The 19,569-nt window shown below is 41.3% G+C and overlaps 1 protein-coding gene across 5 annotated transcripts in view; it reads left to right on the top strand.

Annotated features, from left to right (window-relative positions):
- SPRYD7 (SPRY domain containing 7) overlaps nucleotides 1–19,569 on the top strand; it is an 81,099-nt gene that overhangs the window by 44,546 nt on the left and 16,984 nt on the right. The window contains exon 2 of one of the 5 annotated variants that reach the window (XM_019039732.3): nucleotides 14,415–14,655. The exons of 1 other annotated variant lie outside the window; for it this stretch is intronic. In XM_019039732.3, coding sequence (XP_018895277.1) covers nucleotides 14,550–14,655 — 106 coding nt within the window. In that variant the 5' untranslated portion in view covers nucleotides 14,415–14,549. Of the gene's footprint in view, nucleotides 1–14,239; nucleotides 14,656–19,569 lie in introns of those variants that run through there. 3 more of the 5 variants (XM_019039730.3, XM_019039731.3, XM_055359878.2) reach the window with 3 other exon arrangements.

The raw sequence follows: 19,569 nt of genomic DNA, 5'->3' as shown, positions 1-19,569 counted from the left end.
GTGAATAATTATATTCTTTACCCCAATTTTTTTTTTTTAAGACAGAGTCTTACTCTGTTGCCAGGCTGGAGTGCAGTGGCACAATCTTGGCTCACTGCAATCTCCACCTCCCTGGTTCAAGTGATTCCCCTGCCTCAGCCTCCTGAGTAGCTGGGATTCCAGATGCCCGCAACCACTCCCAGCTAATTTTTTATATTTTAGTAGAGACAGGGTTACACCATGTTGGTCAGGATGGTCTCAATCTGACCTGGTGATCTACCCGCCTCGGCCTCCCAAAATGCTGGGATTACAGGCATGAGCCACCGCGCCCGGCCTTACCCCAATTTTTAAATAAGAAAAAAAAAATCTATGAATAATAGATAATAGATTTCAAAACTGTGCAATGATAATGAAAAATAATTTGAAATTTGAATGGCTTCTCTAAGCTTGTCAAAGGAAGTTATTTTAAGACTTTGTTCACTATTTGACATTATTGTAGAATTTTTTGGTTCAATGAAAAATTAAACACTGAAGTTAAAATATTGTAAAATTATATGACATATCTTTTCAATATATTGAAAAGTTAAATGAGCTCTTTTGTAAGTGCCAGAAAATGAGAATAATCTCATTAAAGTGAAGGATATTATCATGGAATTAATTAGCAAATTTACATTATTTTAAAATAACCTTTTTCTTCAAGATTTTTAAATTTCATCCATCACCTGAGCATTGTACACTGTACCCAATGTGTAGCCTTTTATCCCTCACCCCTCTCCCACCCTTTCCCCTGAGTCCCCAAAGTCCATTTTATCATTTTTTATGTCTTTGCGTTCTCATAGCTTAGCTCCCACCTATGAGTGAAAACATACAATGTTTGGTTTTCCAGTCCTCAGTTATTTCACTTAGAATAATGGTCTCCAATTCCATCCAGGTTGCTATAAATGCCATTATTTCATTCCTTTTTATGGCCGAGTAGTATTCTATGGTGCATATATATACATTTTCTTTATCCAGTTGTTGATCGATGGGCATTTGGGCTGGTTCCATATTTTTGCAATTGTGAATTGTGCTGCTATAAACAGGCATGTGCAAGTGTCTTTTTCTTGTAATGACTTCTTTTCCTCTGGGTAGATGCCTAGTAGTGGAATTGCTGGATCAAATGGTAGATCTACTTTTAGTTCTGTAAGGAACCTCCACACTGTTTTCCACAGTGGCTGTACTAGTTTACATTCCCACCAACAGTGTGAAAGTGTTCCCTTTTCACCACATCCATCTTTTTGATGGGACTGTTTGTTTATTTTCTTGCTGATTTGTTTGAGTTCCTTGTAGATTCTGGATATTAGTCCTTTGTTGGATGTATAGATTGTGAAAATTATCTCCCATTCTGTGGGTTGTCCATTTATTCTTCTAATTATTTTTGTTGTACAGAAGCTTTTTAGTTTAATTAAGTTCCATCTATTTATCTTTGTTTTTGTTGCATTTGCTTTTGGGTTCTTGGTCATGAAGTCTTCGCCTAAGTCAATGTCTACAAGGGTTTTTCTGATATTCTCTTCTAGAATTTTTATGGTTTCAGGTCTTAGATTTAAGTCTTTCATCTATCTTGAGTTGACTTTTGTATAAGGTGAGAGATGAGGATCTAGTTTCATTCTTCTACATGTGGCTTGCCAATTATCCCAGCATCACTTGTTCAATACGGTGTCCTTTCCCCACTTTATGTTTTTGTTTGCTTTGCCAAAGGTCAGTTGGCTATAAATATTTGGCTTTGTTTCTGGGTTCTCTATTCTGTTCCATTGGTCTATGTGCCTGTTTTTTTTTTTTTCAGACGGAGTCTTGCTGTGTTGCCCCGGCTGGAGTGCAATGGTGTGATCTTGGCTTACTGCAACCACCGCCTCCTGGGTTCAAGCAATTCTCCTGTCTCAGCCTCCTGAGTAGCTGAGATTATAGGCATGCGCCACCATGCCTAGCTAATTTTTTATATTTTTAGTAGAGATGGGTTTCTCCATGTTGGCCAGACTGGTCTCGAACTCCTGACCTAGGTGATCTGCCCACCTCGGCCTCCCAAAGTGCTGGGATTACAGGTGTGAGCCATCACACCTGGCCTATGTGCCTGTTTTTATACCAGTACCATGCTGTTTTTGGTGACTATGGCCTTATAGAATAGTTTGAAATCAGGTAATGTGATGCCTCCAGATTTGTTCTTTTTGCTTAGTCTTGCTTTGCCTATGCAGGCTCTTTTTTGGTTCCATACAAATTTTAGGATTGTTTTTTCTAGTTCTGTGAAGAAGGATGGTGGTATTAATGGGAATTGCATTGAATTTGTAGATTGCTTTTGGCAGTATGGTCATTTTCCCAATATTCCACACATCCATGAGCATGGGATGTGTTTCCATTTGTTTGTGTCATCCATGATTTCTTTCAGCAGTGTTTTGTAGTTTTCCTTGTAGAGGTCTTTCACCTCTTTGGTTAAGTATATTCTTAGGTATGTGATTTTTTTGCAGCTATTATAAAAGGGGTTGAGTTATTGATTTGATTCTCAGCTTGGTCGCTGTTGGTGTATAGCTACTGATTTGTGTACATTAATTTTGTATCCTGAAACTTTGCTGAAGGAGCTCTTTGGATGAGTCTTTAGGGTTTTCTAGGCATACGGTCATCAGCAAACAGTGATAGTTTGACTTCCTCTTTACCAATTTGGATGGCCTTTATTTCTTTCTCTTGTCTGATTGCTCTGGCTAGGACTCTGTCATTTTAGAAAGTTTATTTTGCAGGCCAGGCATGGCAACTTACACCTGTAATCCCAGCACTTTGGGAGGCCAAGGTGGGCAGATCACTTGAGGTCAGGAGTTGGAGACCAACCCGGCCAACATGGCAAAACCCCGTCTCTACTAAAAATACAAAAATTGGTCAGGTGTGGTGGTGCATGCCTGTAGTCCCAGCTACTCGGGAGGCTGAGGCAGGAGAATCGCTTGAACCCAGGAGGCAGAGGTTGCAGTGAGCCGAGATCATGCCATTGCACTCCAGTCTGAGCAACAGAGTGAGACTCCGTCTCAAAATTGCCAAGTTAAGGACGCACCCATCACACAGCCTCAGGAGGTCCTGATGATATGTGCCCAAGTGATCAGGGCACAGTTTGGTTTTATATATTTTAGGGAGACATGAGACATCAATCAAATACATTTAAGATATACACTGGTTCGGTCCAGAAAGGCAGGACAACTCCAAGGGTGGGGGTCCAGTTACATGTAGATTAAAAAATTTTCTGATTGGCAATTGGTTGCAAGAGTTACTATGAATAGAAAGAACTGTCTGGGTTACATAAGAGGTTGTGGAGACCAAAGTTTTATCATGCAGATGAAGCCTCCAGGTAGCAGGTTTCAGAATAGACTGTAAATGTTTCTTATCAGACTTAAGGTCTGTGTCGATGTTAATGCCGGTCAGCTTTTCCTGAATTCCAAAAAGGAGAAGGGCATAATGATGCATGTCTGATCTCCCTCTTCCCATCATGGCCTGAACCAGTTTTTCAGGCTAACTTTGGAGTGCTCTGGCTGAGAAGAGGGAGTCCATTCAGACAGCTGGGGGAAGAAGGGGTCTTAGAATTTTATTTTTGATTTACACATTTAAAGATTTTTATAAACTTAAAATACTGAAGTGGGTGATTTATACATTTGAAATGAACATGGACCATGTTAGCTAACTCTGTAGGAATCCTTAAAACAAATAAAATACTAAAAAAAAAAAACCAAAGATTTTGAGGTCATAAAACAATTTTTTTCTTTTTTTTTTTTTTTTTTTTGAGACGGAGTCTCGCTCTGTCACCCAGGCTGGAGTGCAGTGGTGCCATCTCGGCTCACTGCAACCTCCTGGGTTCACACCATTCTCCTGCCTCAGTCTCCCAAGTAGCTGGGACTACAGGCGCGTGCCACCACGCCCGGCTAATTTTTTGTATATTTAGTAGAGATGGGGTTTCACTATATTGGCCAGGATGGTCTCGATCTCCTGACCTCATGATCTACCTGCCTCGGCCTCCCAAAGTGCTAGGATTACAGGCGTGAGCCACTGCACCTGGCCGGCTTTACTACTGGCTTTTACAAAAGTAACTATAAAATGAATAGTCAATAGACAAACTCCCAGTAGTATTTCCAACCATAAATCATCCATACAGGTATTTTCAAAATCTTGGTATGATTTCTGACTATCCCTATTTACAAAGATTAAACTAAGAATGATTATTCTTTGTAGTCAAAATCTTTGTTAATTCAAGTTATAAAAAGTCTTGTATAATTTTCAACAAGGGTGGCAAAACAATTGAACAGGGGAAAGAATAGTCCTTTCAACAACTGGTGCAGAGATGATTGGATATCTATGTGCAAAAGAATGAAGTTGAACTCCTTCTTCACACCATATGCAAAAATTAATTCAAAATGTACCAAAGACTTAACTGTAAGAACTAAAAGCATGTAACTCCTAGAAGAAAACAGAGGAGTAAATCTTTCTGATCTTGGATTAAATAATGGTTTCTTAGATATAACACTGATTAGTCAGGGTTCTCCAAAGAAAAAAACCAATAAAATACATACAGACATATAAGAGGAGATTTACTATGGGAATTGGCTCACTCAATTATGAAGACTGAGAAGTCCCACAATATGCTGTGCGCAATCTGGAGACCTAGGAAAGCTGGTGGTGTAATTCAGTTCGAGTCTGAAAACCTGAGAACCAGGGGAGTCACTGGTGTGGCTTCCAATCCAAGCCCTAAGGCCTGAGCCCTGAGGAGGGGGAGCGTGCTGGTGTAAGTCTCCAAGGTCAAAGGCCCAAGCCAGGAGCACTGATGGCTGAGGGAAGATGATGGCATACTAGAAGGGGGAAAGGGAATTTGCTCTTCTCTCACTTTTTTGTTCTATTTGAGCCCTCAATGTATTGAATAATGCCTACTCATATGGGTGAGGGCACATCAACTTTCTCAGTTTACTGATTTTTTTTTTTTGACAGAGTCTCACTATGTCACCCAGGCTGGAGGGCAGTGGAGTGATCTCACCTCACTGCAAACTCCACCTCCCAGGTTCAAGTGATTCTCCTGCCTCAGCCTCCCGAGTAGCTGGGATTACAGGCATGCACCACCATGTCCAGCAAATTTTTTTGTATTTTTAGTAGAGACAGGGTCTCACCATGTTGGCCAGGCTGGTCTTGAACTCCTGGCCTCAAGTGATCCACCTGCCTCAGCCTCCCAAAGTGCTGGGATTACAGGCATCCACCACCACATCCAGCTATTTTTTTTTTTTTTGGTAATTTTAATAGAGACAGGGTCTCGCCATGTTGGCCAGGCTGGTCTTGAACTCCTGGCCTCAAGTGATCCACCTGCCTCAGCCTCCCAAAGTGCTGAGATTACAGGTGTGAGCCACCATGCCTGGCTCAGTCGACTGATTTAAATGCTGATCTTTCATTTAAACACTCTCACAGAAATACCCAGAAATAATGTTTACCAGCTATGGGGCATCCCTTAACCCAGTCAAGTTGGCACATAAAACTAACCATCACAAGTACCAAAAGCACAGGTGACAAAAAAAAAACCAGATAAATAAATCTCTGTCAAAATTAATTTTTGTGCTTCAAAGGCAAGAAAGTAAAAAAACACCTCATGGAATGGGAGAAAATATTTGCAGATTATTTATCTGATAAGTGGCTTATATCTAGAATATATCAAGACTCTTACAACTCAAGAACAACAATAACAAAAATATCCCAATTTAAAAATGGACAAAGGATCTGAATAGGTATTGCTCCAAAAAAGATATACAAATCCCCACTAAGCACAGGAAAACATGCTCAGCATTGTGTGTCAATAGGGAAATGCAAATCAAAAAGACAATGAAATAACACTTCATACCTACCAGGATGGCTAAAATAAAAAAGACAGATGATAACAAGTGCTGACAAGAATGTAGAGAAATTAGAACTCTTGTACATTGCTAGTGGGATTGTAAAATGGAGCAGCCACTTTGAAAAATAGTTTGTCAGTTCTTCAAACAATAGAGTCATTATTCGATCCAGCAATTTTGCTTCTAGATATACAATGAAGAGAATTTAAAACATATGTTCACTCAAAAACCTTGCAGCATTACTCATAATTGCCAAATAGTAGCAACAACCCAAATGTCCATCAATAAATATATGGATAAACAAAATATGGTATATCTATATGGTAGAATATTATTTAACCATAAAAAGGAATAAAGTATTAGGAAGGAATAGATACTATAACATGGATGAACCCTGAAAACATCATATTAAGTGAAAGAAGTTAGATAATGAAAAAGACCAAATACTGTATGATTCCAATTATATGAAATGTTCAGAATAGGTAAACCCACAGAGTCAGAAAGTAACTTAGTGGTTTTCAGGGGCTGGAGTAGGGAGGAATGGAAAGTAGCTGCTAGTAATATTAAGTTTATTTTTGGGGTGATGGCAATTGTACAACTCAGTGATATTCTATAAACCAATGGTTCATTCTATAACCATTAAACATATACTTTAAAAGGTTGAATTCTATGATATGTGAATTATATCTCAATAAAACTGTTATTTTTAAAAAATCTGTGGCTGGGCATGGTGGCTCATGCCTGTAATTCCAGCACTTTGGGAGGCTGAGGCAGGAGGATCACTTGAGGCCAGGAGTTAAAGACCAGCCTAGGCAACAAAATGAGACCCCCCCATCTCTATAAAAATTTTAAAAAATTAGCCAGGTGTGGTGGCAGGCACCTTAGTCCCAGCTACTTGGGAGGCTGAGGCAGGATGACAGCTTGAGTCCAGGAGTTCAAAGTTGCAGTGAGTTATGACTGTACCACTGCACTCCAGCCTGGGTGACAAAGTGAGACCCTATCTCTTAAAAAAAAAAATTGTTTATAGAATTCCTTTATATGGCAACCTGCCCTAGTGCATTTAACGTGGAAATGTTTTTTTAAGAATTCAGTTTACATACTACTTTCTGGGTTGTGGATGAAATGAGGTGTAATTAGAATGTATTTACTTGACCGGGTGTGTTGGCTCACGCCTGTGATCCCAGCACTTTGGGAGGCCGAGGCGGGTGGATCATGAGGTCAAGAGATCGAGACCATCCTGGCCAACATGGTGAAACCCCGTCTCTACTAAAAATACAAAAATTAGCTGGTCGTGGTGGCATGCACCTGTAGTCTCAGCTACTCGAGAGGCTGAGATGGGAGAATCGCTTGAACCTGGGAGGCGGAGGTTGCAGCAAGCCGATATTGGGCCACTGCACTCTAGCCTGGCAACAGAGCAAGACTCCGTCTCAAAAAACAAAACAGAACAAAAAAAATCATATTTACTTATTTGGGGGGCTTCGTTCATTTGTTGTTTTTATAAATATTTACCGAGTGCTCACTATATAGCAGAGATCATTGAATTAAGAACATATAAAATGGAATTTTCCTTTTTTTCCTAAGAAATTGGAAAAATTAAAGTATCTTCCTAACCTCTCTCTTCCTTTCCAAGGCTTCACATATTTTTTTTAAGAATGTATTAAATGTTTGATGCGGACTGATATCTGCATTAGATATAAGACATGATATCTACAAACAGGAAGTTTACCTACTTAAGGGATGTAAAATAATTCTTAAAGCATTTGGGCCGGGCGCGGTGGCTCACGCCTGTAATCCCAGCACTTTGGGAGGCTGAGGTGGGCGGATCACGAGGTCAGGAGATCGAGATCATCCTGGCTAACACGGTGAAACCCCGTCTCTACTAAAAATAGAAAAAAAAATAGAAAAAAAAAATGGTGGCAGGCGCCTATAGTCCCAGCTACTCGGGAGGCTGAGGCAGGAGAATGGCGTGAACCCGGGAGGCGGAGCTTGCAGTGAGACGAATCGCGCCACTGCACTCCAACCTGGGCGACAGAGTGAGACTCTGTCTCAAAAAAAAAGGATTTGGTTAAAAGTTTGGAATAGCTAAAAATAAGAAAAAAGTATTTTAATTATACTCAATTCTTTGCAAATCTGTTCTGCTACTCTAAAGTTCTCTTGGCCATAAACATATCTCTGGAGCTTCTTCTCACTAACTCTTGGTATTTCAAAGTTATTTCACGTTTTTGTTCTTGTTTTACAAATGGGGTCTTGCTACACTGCCTAGGCTGGAGTGCAGTGGCTATTCACAGATGCCATCATGGCTCACTACAGCTTTGAACCCCTGGGCTCAAGTGATTCTCCCACCTCAGCCTTCCAAGTACCTGGGACTACACACATGTACTATCGTACCCAACTCTCATAGGGTTGTTTCTTTTTTTGTTGTTTTTTGTTTTGAGCATTTTTCGAACAATCCAGAGTTTCATAAACTTTCACCAACAATTTTAAGTAGTCCCACATTCCCTATGACTCAGGTTACAGAATCTGTAAAGCATAGTGGCTTAGCAGTTGTCCCCAGAACTACACTAATTCTATCTAGCACCATATCTACAACCATAGACACACTTGCTTTTACAGAAGTATAGCAGTTCCTTCTCAACACAAAAGCCAGGTTTCTGACAGTCCCTGGCATATTCATCTGCAGGGCCATTATTGAGAAAATAGGTTTGAAGGGATTGTCACTATAGGTGGAGCCTTTTGAAAACTTTATAAATATTTTTACATTCACAAAAATAAAATTATAGAGACTAAATGGCATTGTATCTATCCTAAATTAGTAATGTTGGGTACATTTTAATAATCCATGTGACCTTCCTTGTTACTAGAAATATTTTAGGGTCTTTCTCACAATTTCAACAAAATATTTATAATTTTGTTTGGTTGCAGATATTATATATACCCAGAAGTGTTTTTTTCTTCTGTCTGGTCCTTTCTGCAAATGTCGAGTGCTTTTTCACTTTATAATCTGGAGATGGTGACTTCTTGCTCCTTGACCCCTACTGTACTTCAAAGACACAGAATCACTTGAATGCTTGAGATGCTTTGGGAAGCTTTTATTTGAACTATTTGGCACAGCTAAGTGCTTTCCAGCCTTTCTCCCATAATACCAGATTATGTAGCCTTATCTTTGGCCATGAAAACTTTGTACACACTTCTCATCAGCCCTTTCTACAAAGTCACAGGTTTAAATGCCCTCCTATTAATAAGGAGCATAGATCCAAGGACGAACTTTACTTGTCCTCATCTTCCTTTCTTTCTTTTGAAAATGCAAAAAACTACTTTAGTTTTGACCTTTGCTTTGTCTCCCTTTTGTATCCTCAGTATCTATTTTCGCTAATTATTGCCACAGTAGTACTTAGAATCTAAATTGGCAAGGAAAAGGTACTTAGAAATACACTATGGTACTTGCATTTTGAGTAAGAGAACTTGAGGTTGGGCAGGGATCACAGAAATTGCCTTGGTTTATGACAGTCTGCTTTATTTTCCATGGAAGGTAAGCAGAATAAGGTACAGTTCTAGGTTGAAAGTTTTTGGTAAATCACATTTTCTATTCTCTGAGACCTTTTTTATGTAGCACTTGCTATTGCTTTTTCTTCTTTTTAAATATTAAAAAAGTTGTTCTATTTTTATTTCTTTTGTACCTTTTTCAAATTCCTTTATTTTACCCCAGCTTCTTTTTCTTCCTAATGCCAAATCTCTGCATTTTCCAAGTCTCCAACCTGGTTTACCTGTCTTAGCAATTAAAAGTACTATGTTGACCAGGCTGGTCTCAAACTCCTGACTTCAGGTGATTCGCCCTCCTCAGCCTCCCAAAGTGCGTTTCTACTAAAAATACAAAAATTAGCTGGTTGTGGTGGCGGGCGTCTGTAATCCCAGCTACTCAGGAGGCTGAGGCAGAAGAATGGATTGATCCCAGGAGACAGAGGCTGCAGTGAACCGAGATCGCACCATTGCACTCCAGCCTGGGCGACAAGAGTAAGACTCTGTCTCAAAAAAAAAAAAAAAAAGTACTAAATAGGCCAGGCAGGGTGGCTCATGCCTATAATCCCAGCGCTTCGGGAGGCCAAGGTGGGTGGATCCCTTGAGCCTAGGAGTTCAAGACCAGCCTGGGCAACATGGTGAAACCCCATCTCTATAAAAAACACAAAAAATTAGCCAGGCGTGGTGGTGCCATTGCACTCCAGTCGGGGCAACAGAGTAAGACCCTGTCTCAAAAAAAGAAAAAGAAGAAAAAAAGTACTAAATATCCTTTTTTTTCCGGTAGAGACAGCCTGTTAAGGACAAACCTGCAAAATATTAATATTCAAAGGCACCACTAACAGAACCAACTAATGGCAGTCTGTTGCAGTTACAAGGTTGACGTTATTTTCCTTATTTATTTTTGGTTGTTCAATCTAGGTAATATAACTTATAATTCAGGAAATCCAGATTAAATGAGCACAATTCATGCCAAGTAAATTTAAATGTCAGTCTTTGAGGTAAGGGGATAGAAGGAGACAAATACAAATTAGGAATGTATATTCATTTTTTATTTTTTTATTTTTTTTTTGAGATGGAGTCTTGCTCTGTCGCCCAGGCTGGAGTGCAATGGCACGATCTTGGTTCACTGCAACCTCTGCCTCTGGGTTCAAGCGATTCTCCTGCCTCAGCCTCCCAAGTAGCTGGGATTACAGGCACACACCGCCATGCCCAGCTAATTTTTTTTGTTTGTTTTTAGTAGAGACAGAGTTTCACCATGTTGCCCAGGCTGGTTTCGAACTCCTGAGCTCAGGCAGTCCATATCCCTCGGCCTCCCAAAGTGCTGGGATTACAGGCGTGAACCACCGCACCAGACCTAGGAATGTATTTTTAAATGTAACACCCTAGAAGGCAGTTTGCAGAGTGGTTAAGAACACAGACCCTAGAGCCAGAATGTCTGTTTGAATTTAGCTTCATCCTTCATTGACTGTTCAACTTTTGAGTACATTTCTTATTTTTTCTTCAGCTTCCTCATCTGTAAAGTGGAGGATAGTTTTTCCCTCACATGGCTGTTACAAAGACTAAATTAGTTTATTTTAAAAAACACTTAGAACAGTGCCTGGCAATAATAAGCACTACATAAATGTCAATTACTATTAGTTACTCAAAATTATAATAATGAATTGGTCAAGCCTCCAGAAATATGTCAGTTTTTAGAAAAATGAGTTTTTGTTAATGTTTCTGATTTTTAAAAAGATCACAAATGTGGTTTGGATTAGTCTAAGGAAAAATGTTTTGTTTAATAACTGATTAATGAGTTTTTAAGAACTCATTTCGTATGACCCAGTACAGAATGGGAAATTCACTAACAGAAGACGTCCAGCTGGCATAAAAAACATTAAAGAAAATCTTAAGCATAATGTTAATCTCAACTCTGAAACACAAGCTTTACATTATTGTTCTCAGTTCTCGAGTTCCTGGCATGTCTTGGAAGCAGACAGACTCTTTTTTTGAAGTAGTCATTCTTTCTTATTGCTTTTGACCTAGATAAATGACCTTGAGAAACTATTTTTGGCTTTATTTGTGATTGTTATTTAAAGCGATAGCTGTGAAAGAGTGTCAAAACATCTTTAACGTTGTGCTTTTCAAAAACAGAGGATAATTCCTTTGAAAGTAATAATGAATCGATATTAGAATCCCAGATATCAGAAGGAAAAGTGAGCTCATGGATGGTGTTAATCTGCCAAGACAGGGAAGTCTGTTTCAGGAGCTAACCAGTTTTGCTAACTTCATTCTGCTGAGCACACTCGAGTTGCTAGGATGGGGGCAAAGTGCACCGGGCAGCGCCCCAGCAAATTACTTTTCCAGCCAGGAAAGACTATGGCCCTTCTGCCTCTCTATAGTAATGTCCAATTCACAGCCATTTAGTGTCTGGCTTTTCATTGAAGATGTGACTGACTTGAATGGCCTAAATGTTTATTACATATATAATACATGTACTTCTTTTAATAATATTTCTGAACAAAATTTTTACTTTATAACAACTAATTCTATTATATTTTATTGTCTATACATGCGTTATGGCAGCTTATATCCAATGTGGAGATAAATGAAACACACAAAAAAGGGCAAATCTGCATTTTGAACTGAGAGCATGTTTAAGAGGATTATAGCACTAATTATAAGAATTTGAGAGGCAGTGTTAAAGCAAACTAAATATGGCCTGAGAAGGACTCTGTACTTCTGTATTTGAGTCCTTGTGTACGAACTGTAACCTAGGTTAATAGGCAGATAAGCTTGAAAACCTAATTTAGGAGTATGCACCTGTAACAATAGCTGAGTCTTGGCCAATCCCAGCGGCCATACTTCAACCAGTCATACACTGCTGATTGTTCAAACTGTGTTCAAATAAGGCAAATGTCCCCCTGTAACCAATGCAGCTGTTTCTGTATCTCACTGCTCATTTCTCTACGTCACTTCCCTCTTTTTGTCTAAAAATTTGTTCTGACCACGAGGCATCCCTGGAGTTTCTCTGAATCTGCTGTGATTCTGGGGGCTGCCCAGTCATTCACTGCTCAGTTTAACTCCTTTAAATTCAGTTCAGCTGAAGTTTTTCTTTTAACAGGAATCAGACTGGTAAGCCTTGAATCCTACCTGTTTATCTCCTGCTCACCTGAAGTTGTAAAGTTTAGTACCTCTAGGCCCATTTCTTCACCTATAAAATGGGGACAATACTGACCTTGAAATCTTGAAATAATTCAATTAGATATATATATATGAACGGTAGAAAAATTTTGTTTCTCCAATATTCTGTTAAAATTCTCACCCCCTGCCCCGCCCCCAGCACTTCCCTGGGGTAAAAAAAAAAAAAAAAAAAAAAAAAATCAAAGCACTTAATTCCCAGCATAACGATGAAGGTTTGTCGTAAAAGAAAATTTCTTGTGTGAAATGATTACCAAGAAAGTACTGCATATGCAATGGGGGAAAAGACCAACCCTCAATCAGTTTAATAATCACCTTGGTTATTAAATTCTATGGTAACTTAATTTCAACGTACAAAACTTTCCCTTAGTATTGTAATGAAAACACCATTTGTAGAAAGAGAACCAGGAACCTGAAAAATTCCCCTCATTGCATAGATAGAAATCCTCCTTAAAAAAACATTTATAACTCGGGTCACTAAAAGTTACGTATGGGAAATCATTATTTAAGTAGTGGGCATTTTATGTCCAGTTTCCCAGGACTTGATGATCCATCCCTAGGGAAGCCTTCAGGATGAAACTGATCTGGGAACAGAGGTTTGAGCTAGGTTAATTCTAGAGGTCGTCCCAGACATTTCCAGATGCCAAGCGGTATCTTTTTTTTTTTTTTTTTTTTTTTTTGGAGACAGAGTCTCTGTTGCCCAGGCTGGAGCGCAGTGGCGCGATCTAGGCTCACTGTAACCTCCGCCTCCCGGGTTTAAGCGATTCTCGTGCCACAACCTCCTGAGTGGCTGGGATTACAGGCGTGCACCACCGCACCCGGCTAATTTTTGTATTTTTAGTAGAGACGGGGTTTCACTATGTTGGCCATCCTGGTCTTGAACTCCTGACCTCAGGTGATCCGCCCACCTCAGCCTCCCAAAGTGCTGGGATTACAGGCGTGAGCCACCGCACCCGGCCTGAAGATGTAAAATCTACCACGGAAGGATGATCTAAGTGGGGAAGGAGATGACAGGTGACAGCCTCCCGTGTGGAAGCAAAGTAGCAGACGGTAGAAGCCGAAGGCTTCCCTCGGGACCCAGCAGACTTCCCGCAGCCTCCTGGGTTCCCGTCACATTCCTCGGAACCCTCAGTGCACCAGACAGGGGGAGCTTGGAAGAGGAAGGTCAAGAATCGCCCCCGACCCCGCCCCAGCGTTCTGCTCCCAGGGCGGCCTCCCACGCGCCCCGGACCACGCAGCCCGATGGGCCAGGTAGGGCGCGTCTCTGCGCCGAAAATGCATTAGGGCCCGCGTGAGCCCCGGTGCACATCCACAGTGCAGTCACTAACAGGCATTACTCCTGGGGCCCACGTGAGTCTATTTAGCATGTGAGGGAAACCAGCCACGGCAGGGAGACTGGGGCTCTCCGTGGTGGCAAAGCCTGCTCAACCCGGGCCCGCGGAGGGAAACCTCGGAAGTCATTTCCATTGGCTCCCCTTCCCCCAAACTGATTCGCTTCATGTCAATCCATCCCTAGAAATAATGTCGAGGCCGGGACCAAGGGGTGCTGCGTTTTAAAAATTCTGCATAGGAAAACCCCTGGAAGTACTGAGGGACAGACAGCTCCACTCACCTGTCAGCGCTGGGGGCGTGCGCGAAACCGCCCAAGGAGGAAAAACTAGCTGGTGCGCAGGCGCACGCCGTCCCACATCCGCAGGCCCGCAACGCCACGCCCCCTACCACGCCTCCGCGCGCCACTAGCCCCACCCGTCTCCCCGGCCCAGCCCGGCCGCTCGCCCTGTCCCGTCTCTCCCCGGCCCCTTGATTCTCTGCGTCTTCCTCGCAGGCCAGCCTAACCTCAGCCTGCATTGCGCCCTCCCGGCCTAGGGTGTCGCTGTACCGGCCTCCGAGCTCCACATAGACAAGTCCGGACCTCGGGCGGGGGCAGGAGACGGAGCTGAGCGGCGGGGGGCAGTGTCGCCTCGGTCTAGGGACGGCGGAGGAGTCGGTGGTTCCTGCGCGATGGCCACCTCGGTGTTGTGCTGCCTGCGGTGCTGCAGAGACGGCGGGACTGGCCACATCCCTCTGAAGGAGATGCCGGCCGTGCAGCTGGACACGCAGCACATGGGTAAGGGCCCTCCCTTCCCCAGACCCAATGGCTCACGGGGGCCGGGCGCGGCGGGCAGGGGGACCTGCAGGGTCAGAGGGTCCCCACGCTGCCCCGCCGCGCCGGCGACGCTGCCCCGACACCATTTCGTCTCGCAGATCTCTCCAGAAGCCGGCGGACTCCACCTGGGCCCCGTTCTGTGTTCAAGGCTGCGCAGCCCTCTCTGTGTCTGTCATCGCGAGTGGGCGTGTGGACCTCCTATTTTCACAGGAGTCTCGGAGGCTTCCTCCGGAGATGTCACACGTCCTCAGGCGAGGGGGCGGAGAGTGCCCTTCTGGCGCGCCCCAATGAAAACCTACACATTTTCAGAATGCTTCTAGGTCCGGTCTTGCTCCTCCTCCTGCCCTGACTGTCGGTCCTGTCTCTTGAGCCCCATCATTTATAGGTTGAATCCTATATTATTGGAAGTAATTTTCCTCTCACCTCCTAAAGTCGAAACAAGGCAGACTGCAGAAGTCTGAAGTCGCACCTCAGGTCAGAACTTGCCATTTCAACTAAAACCTCCCATTGCCCGACTCCTTAGTCATTGTGAGAGGTACTGTAATTTCATCTGACTGGCCTCTTCCCAACAGGTCTAACTGTTGCAAAATAAAATAGCACTTTGCTCCTTTGCATCTTGCTTTATCCTTTTAATTCCAAATCCATATAATTTATCTAGCATTCTTCCTCTCCCATCATAGCCTCTTTCACCACCTTATTATTTCTTAGACTTTTCCCAGGTAGTTTCATGCTTCTGGAATGTGGTTCTAGAAGGAGAGATTTCCCAATATAATTATTTCAGTTAGAGTACTGTCTTTTTGTGGATTATTTTATTCTAACTGTACTTCTGCACTTTTGATTTTTTACACATTTCTGATTGTTTAAAAGACAGTGCCTTTTTGAAAGAAAAAGGCACTTCTTAATATTTATGATAAAACTCTCTCGCCCAGTTTCCTTATAATTCTGGAAACACTCTGCCCACTATATTTTTGTATAACACATACTAAATGTGATAACTATATAATCACCTTGTATGTGTGTATTTACTTTTAATTCTTAGATCTCCCAAATGTAGTACAGAACCTTAATACATAAGTAATCTTTAAATTATTTTTTATCCATCATCATTTATAGACGATGGAGTTCAAATCCTATAGTTTTCCTCAGAAAATATTTCCATTTCAGTTACTCATTTACTGAAGTGATATTTATTAAGCAACTATCAGGTGGCAGGCATTGTTATAAGTGCTGAGAATGTAGTGAAGGACAACCATACATAGTTCCTGGAACTCATGATCAACTGCAGCACTTTTTCCTATCTTTACTGTTAGACCCTTGAATTACTGCAGTCTCCTCTTTGGAGCATTCCTTTTCTCTGGCATCTGTTTTCTCTAGGAAGAGCTGGTCAGATATACTCATTCCACTATGTTTTATTTCTCCAAAGCTGTCCAGCAACTGTCAGCTACTAATTGGATGAAATAGAGTAATGTCATCTCCAAATTTTCTAACTGCATGGAAGTTTTTTCTTCTTCTTTTTTTTTTTTTTTTTTTTTTTTGAGACGGAGTTTCACTATTGTTGCCCAGGCTGGAGTGCTGTGGCACAATCTCCACTCACTGCAACCTCCGCCTCCCAGGTTCAAGCAATTCTTCTGCCTCAGCCTCTTGAGTAGCTGGGATTACAGGCGCCCACCATCAAGCCCGGCTAATTTTTGTATTTTTAGTAGAGACAGGGTTTCACCATGTTGGTCAGGCTGGTCTCGAACTTACCTCGTGATCTGCCTGCCTCAGCCCCCCAAAGTGCTGGGATTACAGGCGTGAGCCACCGCGCCCGGCCAGGAAGTTTTTTCTTAGCCTGTCTTTCTATAAACTTAAATTATTCAATCACAGAGGAGCCTGATTTGAGAACCTGAATAAAATGAAAGAAAAGGGTTGTTGAGTTAGAACATGTTTCAAGCATGAATTGATCTTGACTTGAAAATAGAAACACATGGATTTGGTGGTGTGAAAGATTATTATATTAAATAACCTAAAAAATGTGATTGCTTTTTTTTTTTTTTAACAAAATTGTCTGTATACTTCAAGTGATTCTCTCAGGGTTGTCACTTATTTTAGTGATGTTGTATTACTTAAAACCACTTTGGATTTCCTCTTTTGGAATTTTCTATGGCATAATTTTTGTAAGTATTATCATTGATGCCATATCTTTGGCTTTTAATTGTGAATTGACATTTTAGAAACAGATGACTTCCAAGGCAGCTACTTTGAAAGGGACACCGCTCATTTGGAAATTTATGTTTCTTAAAACATCCTCTGTGGCTATGTTTATGTGGCATTCTGGCTGTACTCAAATTTGCCTTGACCGTCTAAGCAGCACCAATCATTAAAAGTACAGATTCTAAAACCGTCTGTGTACTTAAGAGAAATGGGATAAGCTTAAAATGATTCCTTAATGACACATAAACACCCGGAATATTCTTTCTTTTTTTTTTTTTTTTTTTTTGAGAGGGAATCTCGCTCTGTCGCCCAGGCTGTAGTGCAGTGGCCTGATCTCAGCTCACTGCAACGTCCACCTCCTGGGTTCAATTAATTCTCCTGTCTCAGCCTCCTGAGTAGCTGGGACTGTAGGCACCCACCACCATGCCTGGCTAATTTTTGTATTTTTAGTAGAGATGGGGGTTTCACCATGTTGGCCAGGCTGGTCTTGAACTCCTGACCTCAAGTAATCTGCCTGCCTCAGCCTCCCAAAGAGCTGGGATTACAGGTGTTAGCCACCTCGCCTGGCCAAGAGTGTTTTATCCCATTGTGCTCTGCAAAAGTCCTGAGATTCTGATTGTAGTTGATTAGGTCATGTAGCAGTTCTTGACTCAGATACTGTGGCCAAGAAATGTGGAGGGCACTGATTGCCTTAACCTAGATCAAATGTTGTACACCTGAAGCAGAGATTGAGTCAGCTTTCTTGGAACTGTTTTGATCTCCAGAGGGAAGTCTGTCGGGAGAGGGAGAACAGATACTGCATGTCCACTACAAAGTGCTTAGCACAGCATATTAATTCATCCTTTATCAGTTATTTGATGAGCAGCTGCTCAATGCCAAGCATTGCATGGTCTTTGCCATCAAGGAGGATGCTCTCCAGTTGAAATTACTGGAGGTATATGGAGTAGCCAGATGCAAATTATTTATAAAGGTACTTTCCCAGAATTTGGGGTTCACTTTTTTAATTAGAAAAAAAAAGGATGTTAATGAATTTTTAGTAATCATACAATAGGATCTCAGTTTTGCCTTGTTTAAGGGAGAGCATCTCTTAACCAGTTTAGAATTGTGTTAGAATCTGAAAATTTTGCATTTCTTTTATGTATTTGTACCAAATAATTTTGTTTAACTGTTAATTCAACCTTTTGTTACTATGACCTAATTTTATTTAACCCCTTCTGGAAGAGTCCCATACAGTTCTAATATTCAGATCTGCTTGGCTGGTACAGTTATTGCCAGCAAAGTGGTGGTAGTGGCCACAAGTATGGGGAGTTATATGCATTGGTGTATGGGCTATTTCTTACATATTAGAATTATGTAATTCTATGTATTCTTACATGTTAGAATTATGTATGTTCTCTGATATACGTTTTCCTAAATCAAATTGGTACTAGGATCACATCAGGAGACAGTGTCTCTCTTTCTCACTCTCATCTATAGATGTCGTTTCATCTAAAATAAAAATTTTCTACGAGAATAAAGTGCATGTAAGAATGTTAAAACCTTGCTTACATATTTGCAATGTGATTGAAGTAGCTATCTTAATAAACATTTTAAGATCCTAAAGTTAGCAGTTTGTCACTGTCAGGTATTTCAACATAGATGTGTGTTCTTTTTCATATTCCCTGTACTCTTCAGTTCTTACATGACTAATGCACAAGTATAGTAGCTTGTATTTAGTAGGCATTCAGGTGGCTTTTAGTAAATTGTTTTAATTCATTTGAATAGAATTGAAAACTACCAATTTACTAAAGTCTCTTGTGTTTATGTTTTGGTTTAAATTAAGAAATTTATGAAATCATCAAATTGGTTTCCTGGCTAAAAATTAAAAGAGTTAGTCTATTTCTACCTTAAAAGTGTTTTAAACGTTCAATATAATTCAGAGTTATTACAGTTTACTTGAAACTGCTTAATTAAAACTTACTTCTCTCGCCCAGGCTAGAGTGCAGTGGTGCAATCTCAGTTCACTGCAACCTCTGCCTCCCAGGCTCAAGTGATCCTCCCACCTCGGCCTCCCAAGTAGCTGGGACTACAGGCTTGTGCCACCACACCAGCTAATTTTTGTATTTTTTGTAGAGATGGGGTTTTGCAAGGTTGCCCAGGTTGGTCTCGACTTCCTGCACTCAAGCAGTCTGCCCACCTCGGCCTCCCAAAGTGCTGGGATTACAGGTATGAACCACTGTACCCAGCGTGCTTAATTAAAACTTATACATACAAATGAATATTACTTATAAATGTTCTCAGGAAAAAATAGTGAATTAAATATTTAAAATAATTCAGCTATATTTCAAAGTACTTACAGTGTCCCTATGTTTTGTGGACTGAGTTAGAACTGAACAAATTAATCCTGATTGTTGGATTGAAAATAGAAAACTTGGCCAGGTGCAGTGGTTCACGCCTGTAATCCCAGAACTTTGGGAGGCCAAGGTGGGCAGATCACGAGGTCAGGAATTCAAGACCAGCCTGACCAATATGGTGAAACCCCCATCTCTACTAAAAATATAAAAATTTAGCCAGGTGTGGTGGTGCACACCTGTAGTCCCAGCTACTCGGGAGGCTGAGGCAGGAGAATCGCTTGAACCCAGGAGGCGGAGGTTGCAGTGAGCCGAGATCGTGCCACTGCACTCCAGCCTGGGTGACAGAGCA

The sequence above is a fragment of the Gorilla gorilla genome, chromosome 14 (assembly GCF_029281585.2).
Source record: "Gorilla gorilla gorilla isolate KB3781 chromosome 14, NHGRI_mGorGor1-v2.1_pri, whole genome shotgun sequence".
Lineage (NCBI taxonomy): Eukaryota > Metazoa > Chordata > Mammalia > Primates > Hominidae > Gorilla > Gorilla gorilla.
This window is presented reverse-complemented; position numbering and strand designations above follow the sequence as displayed.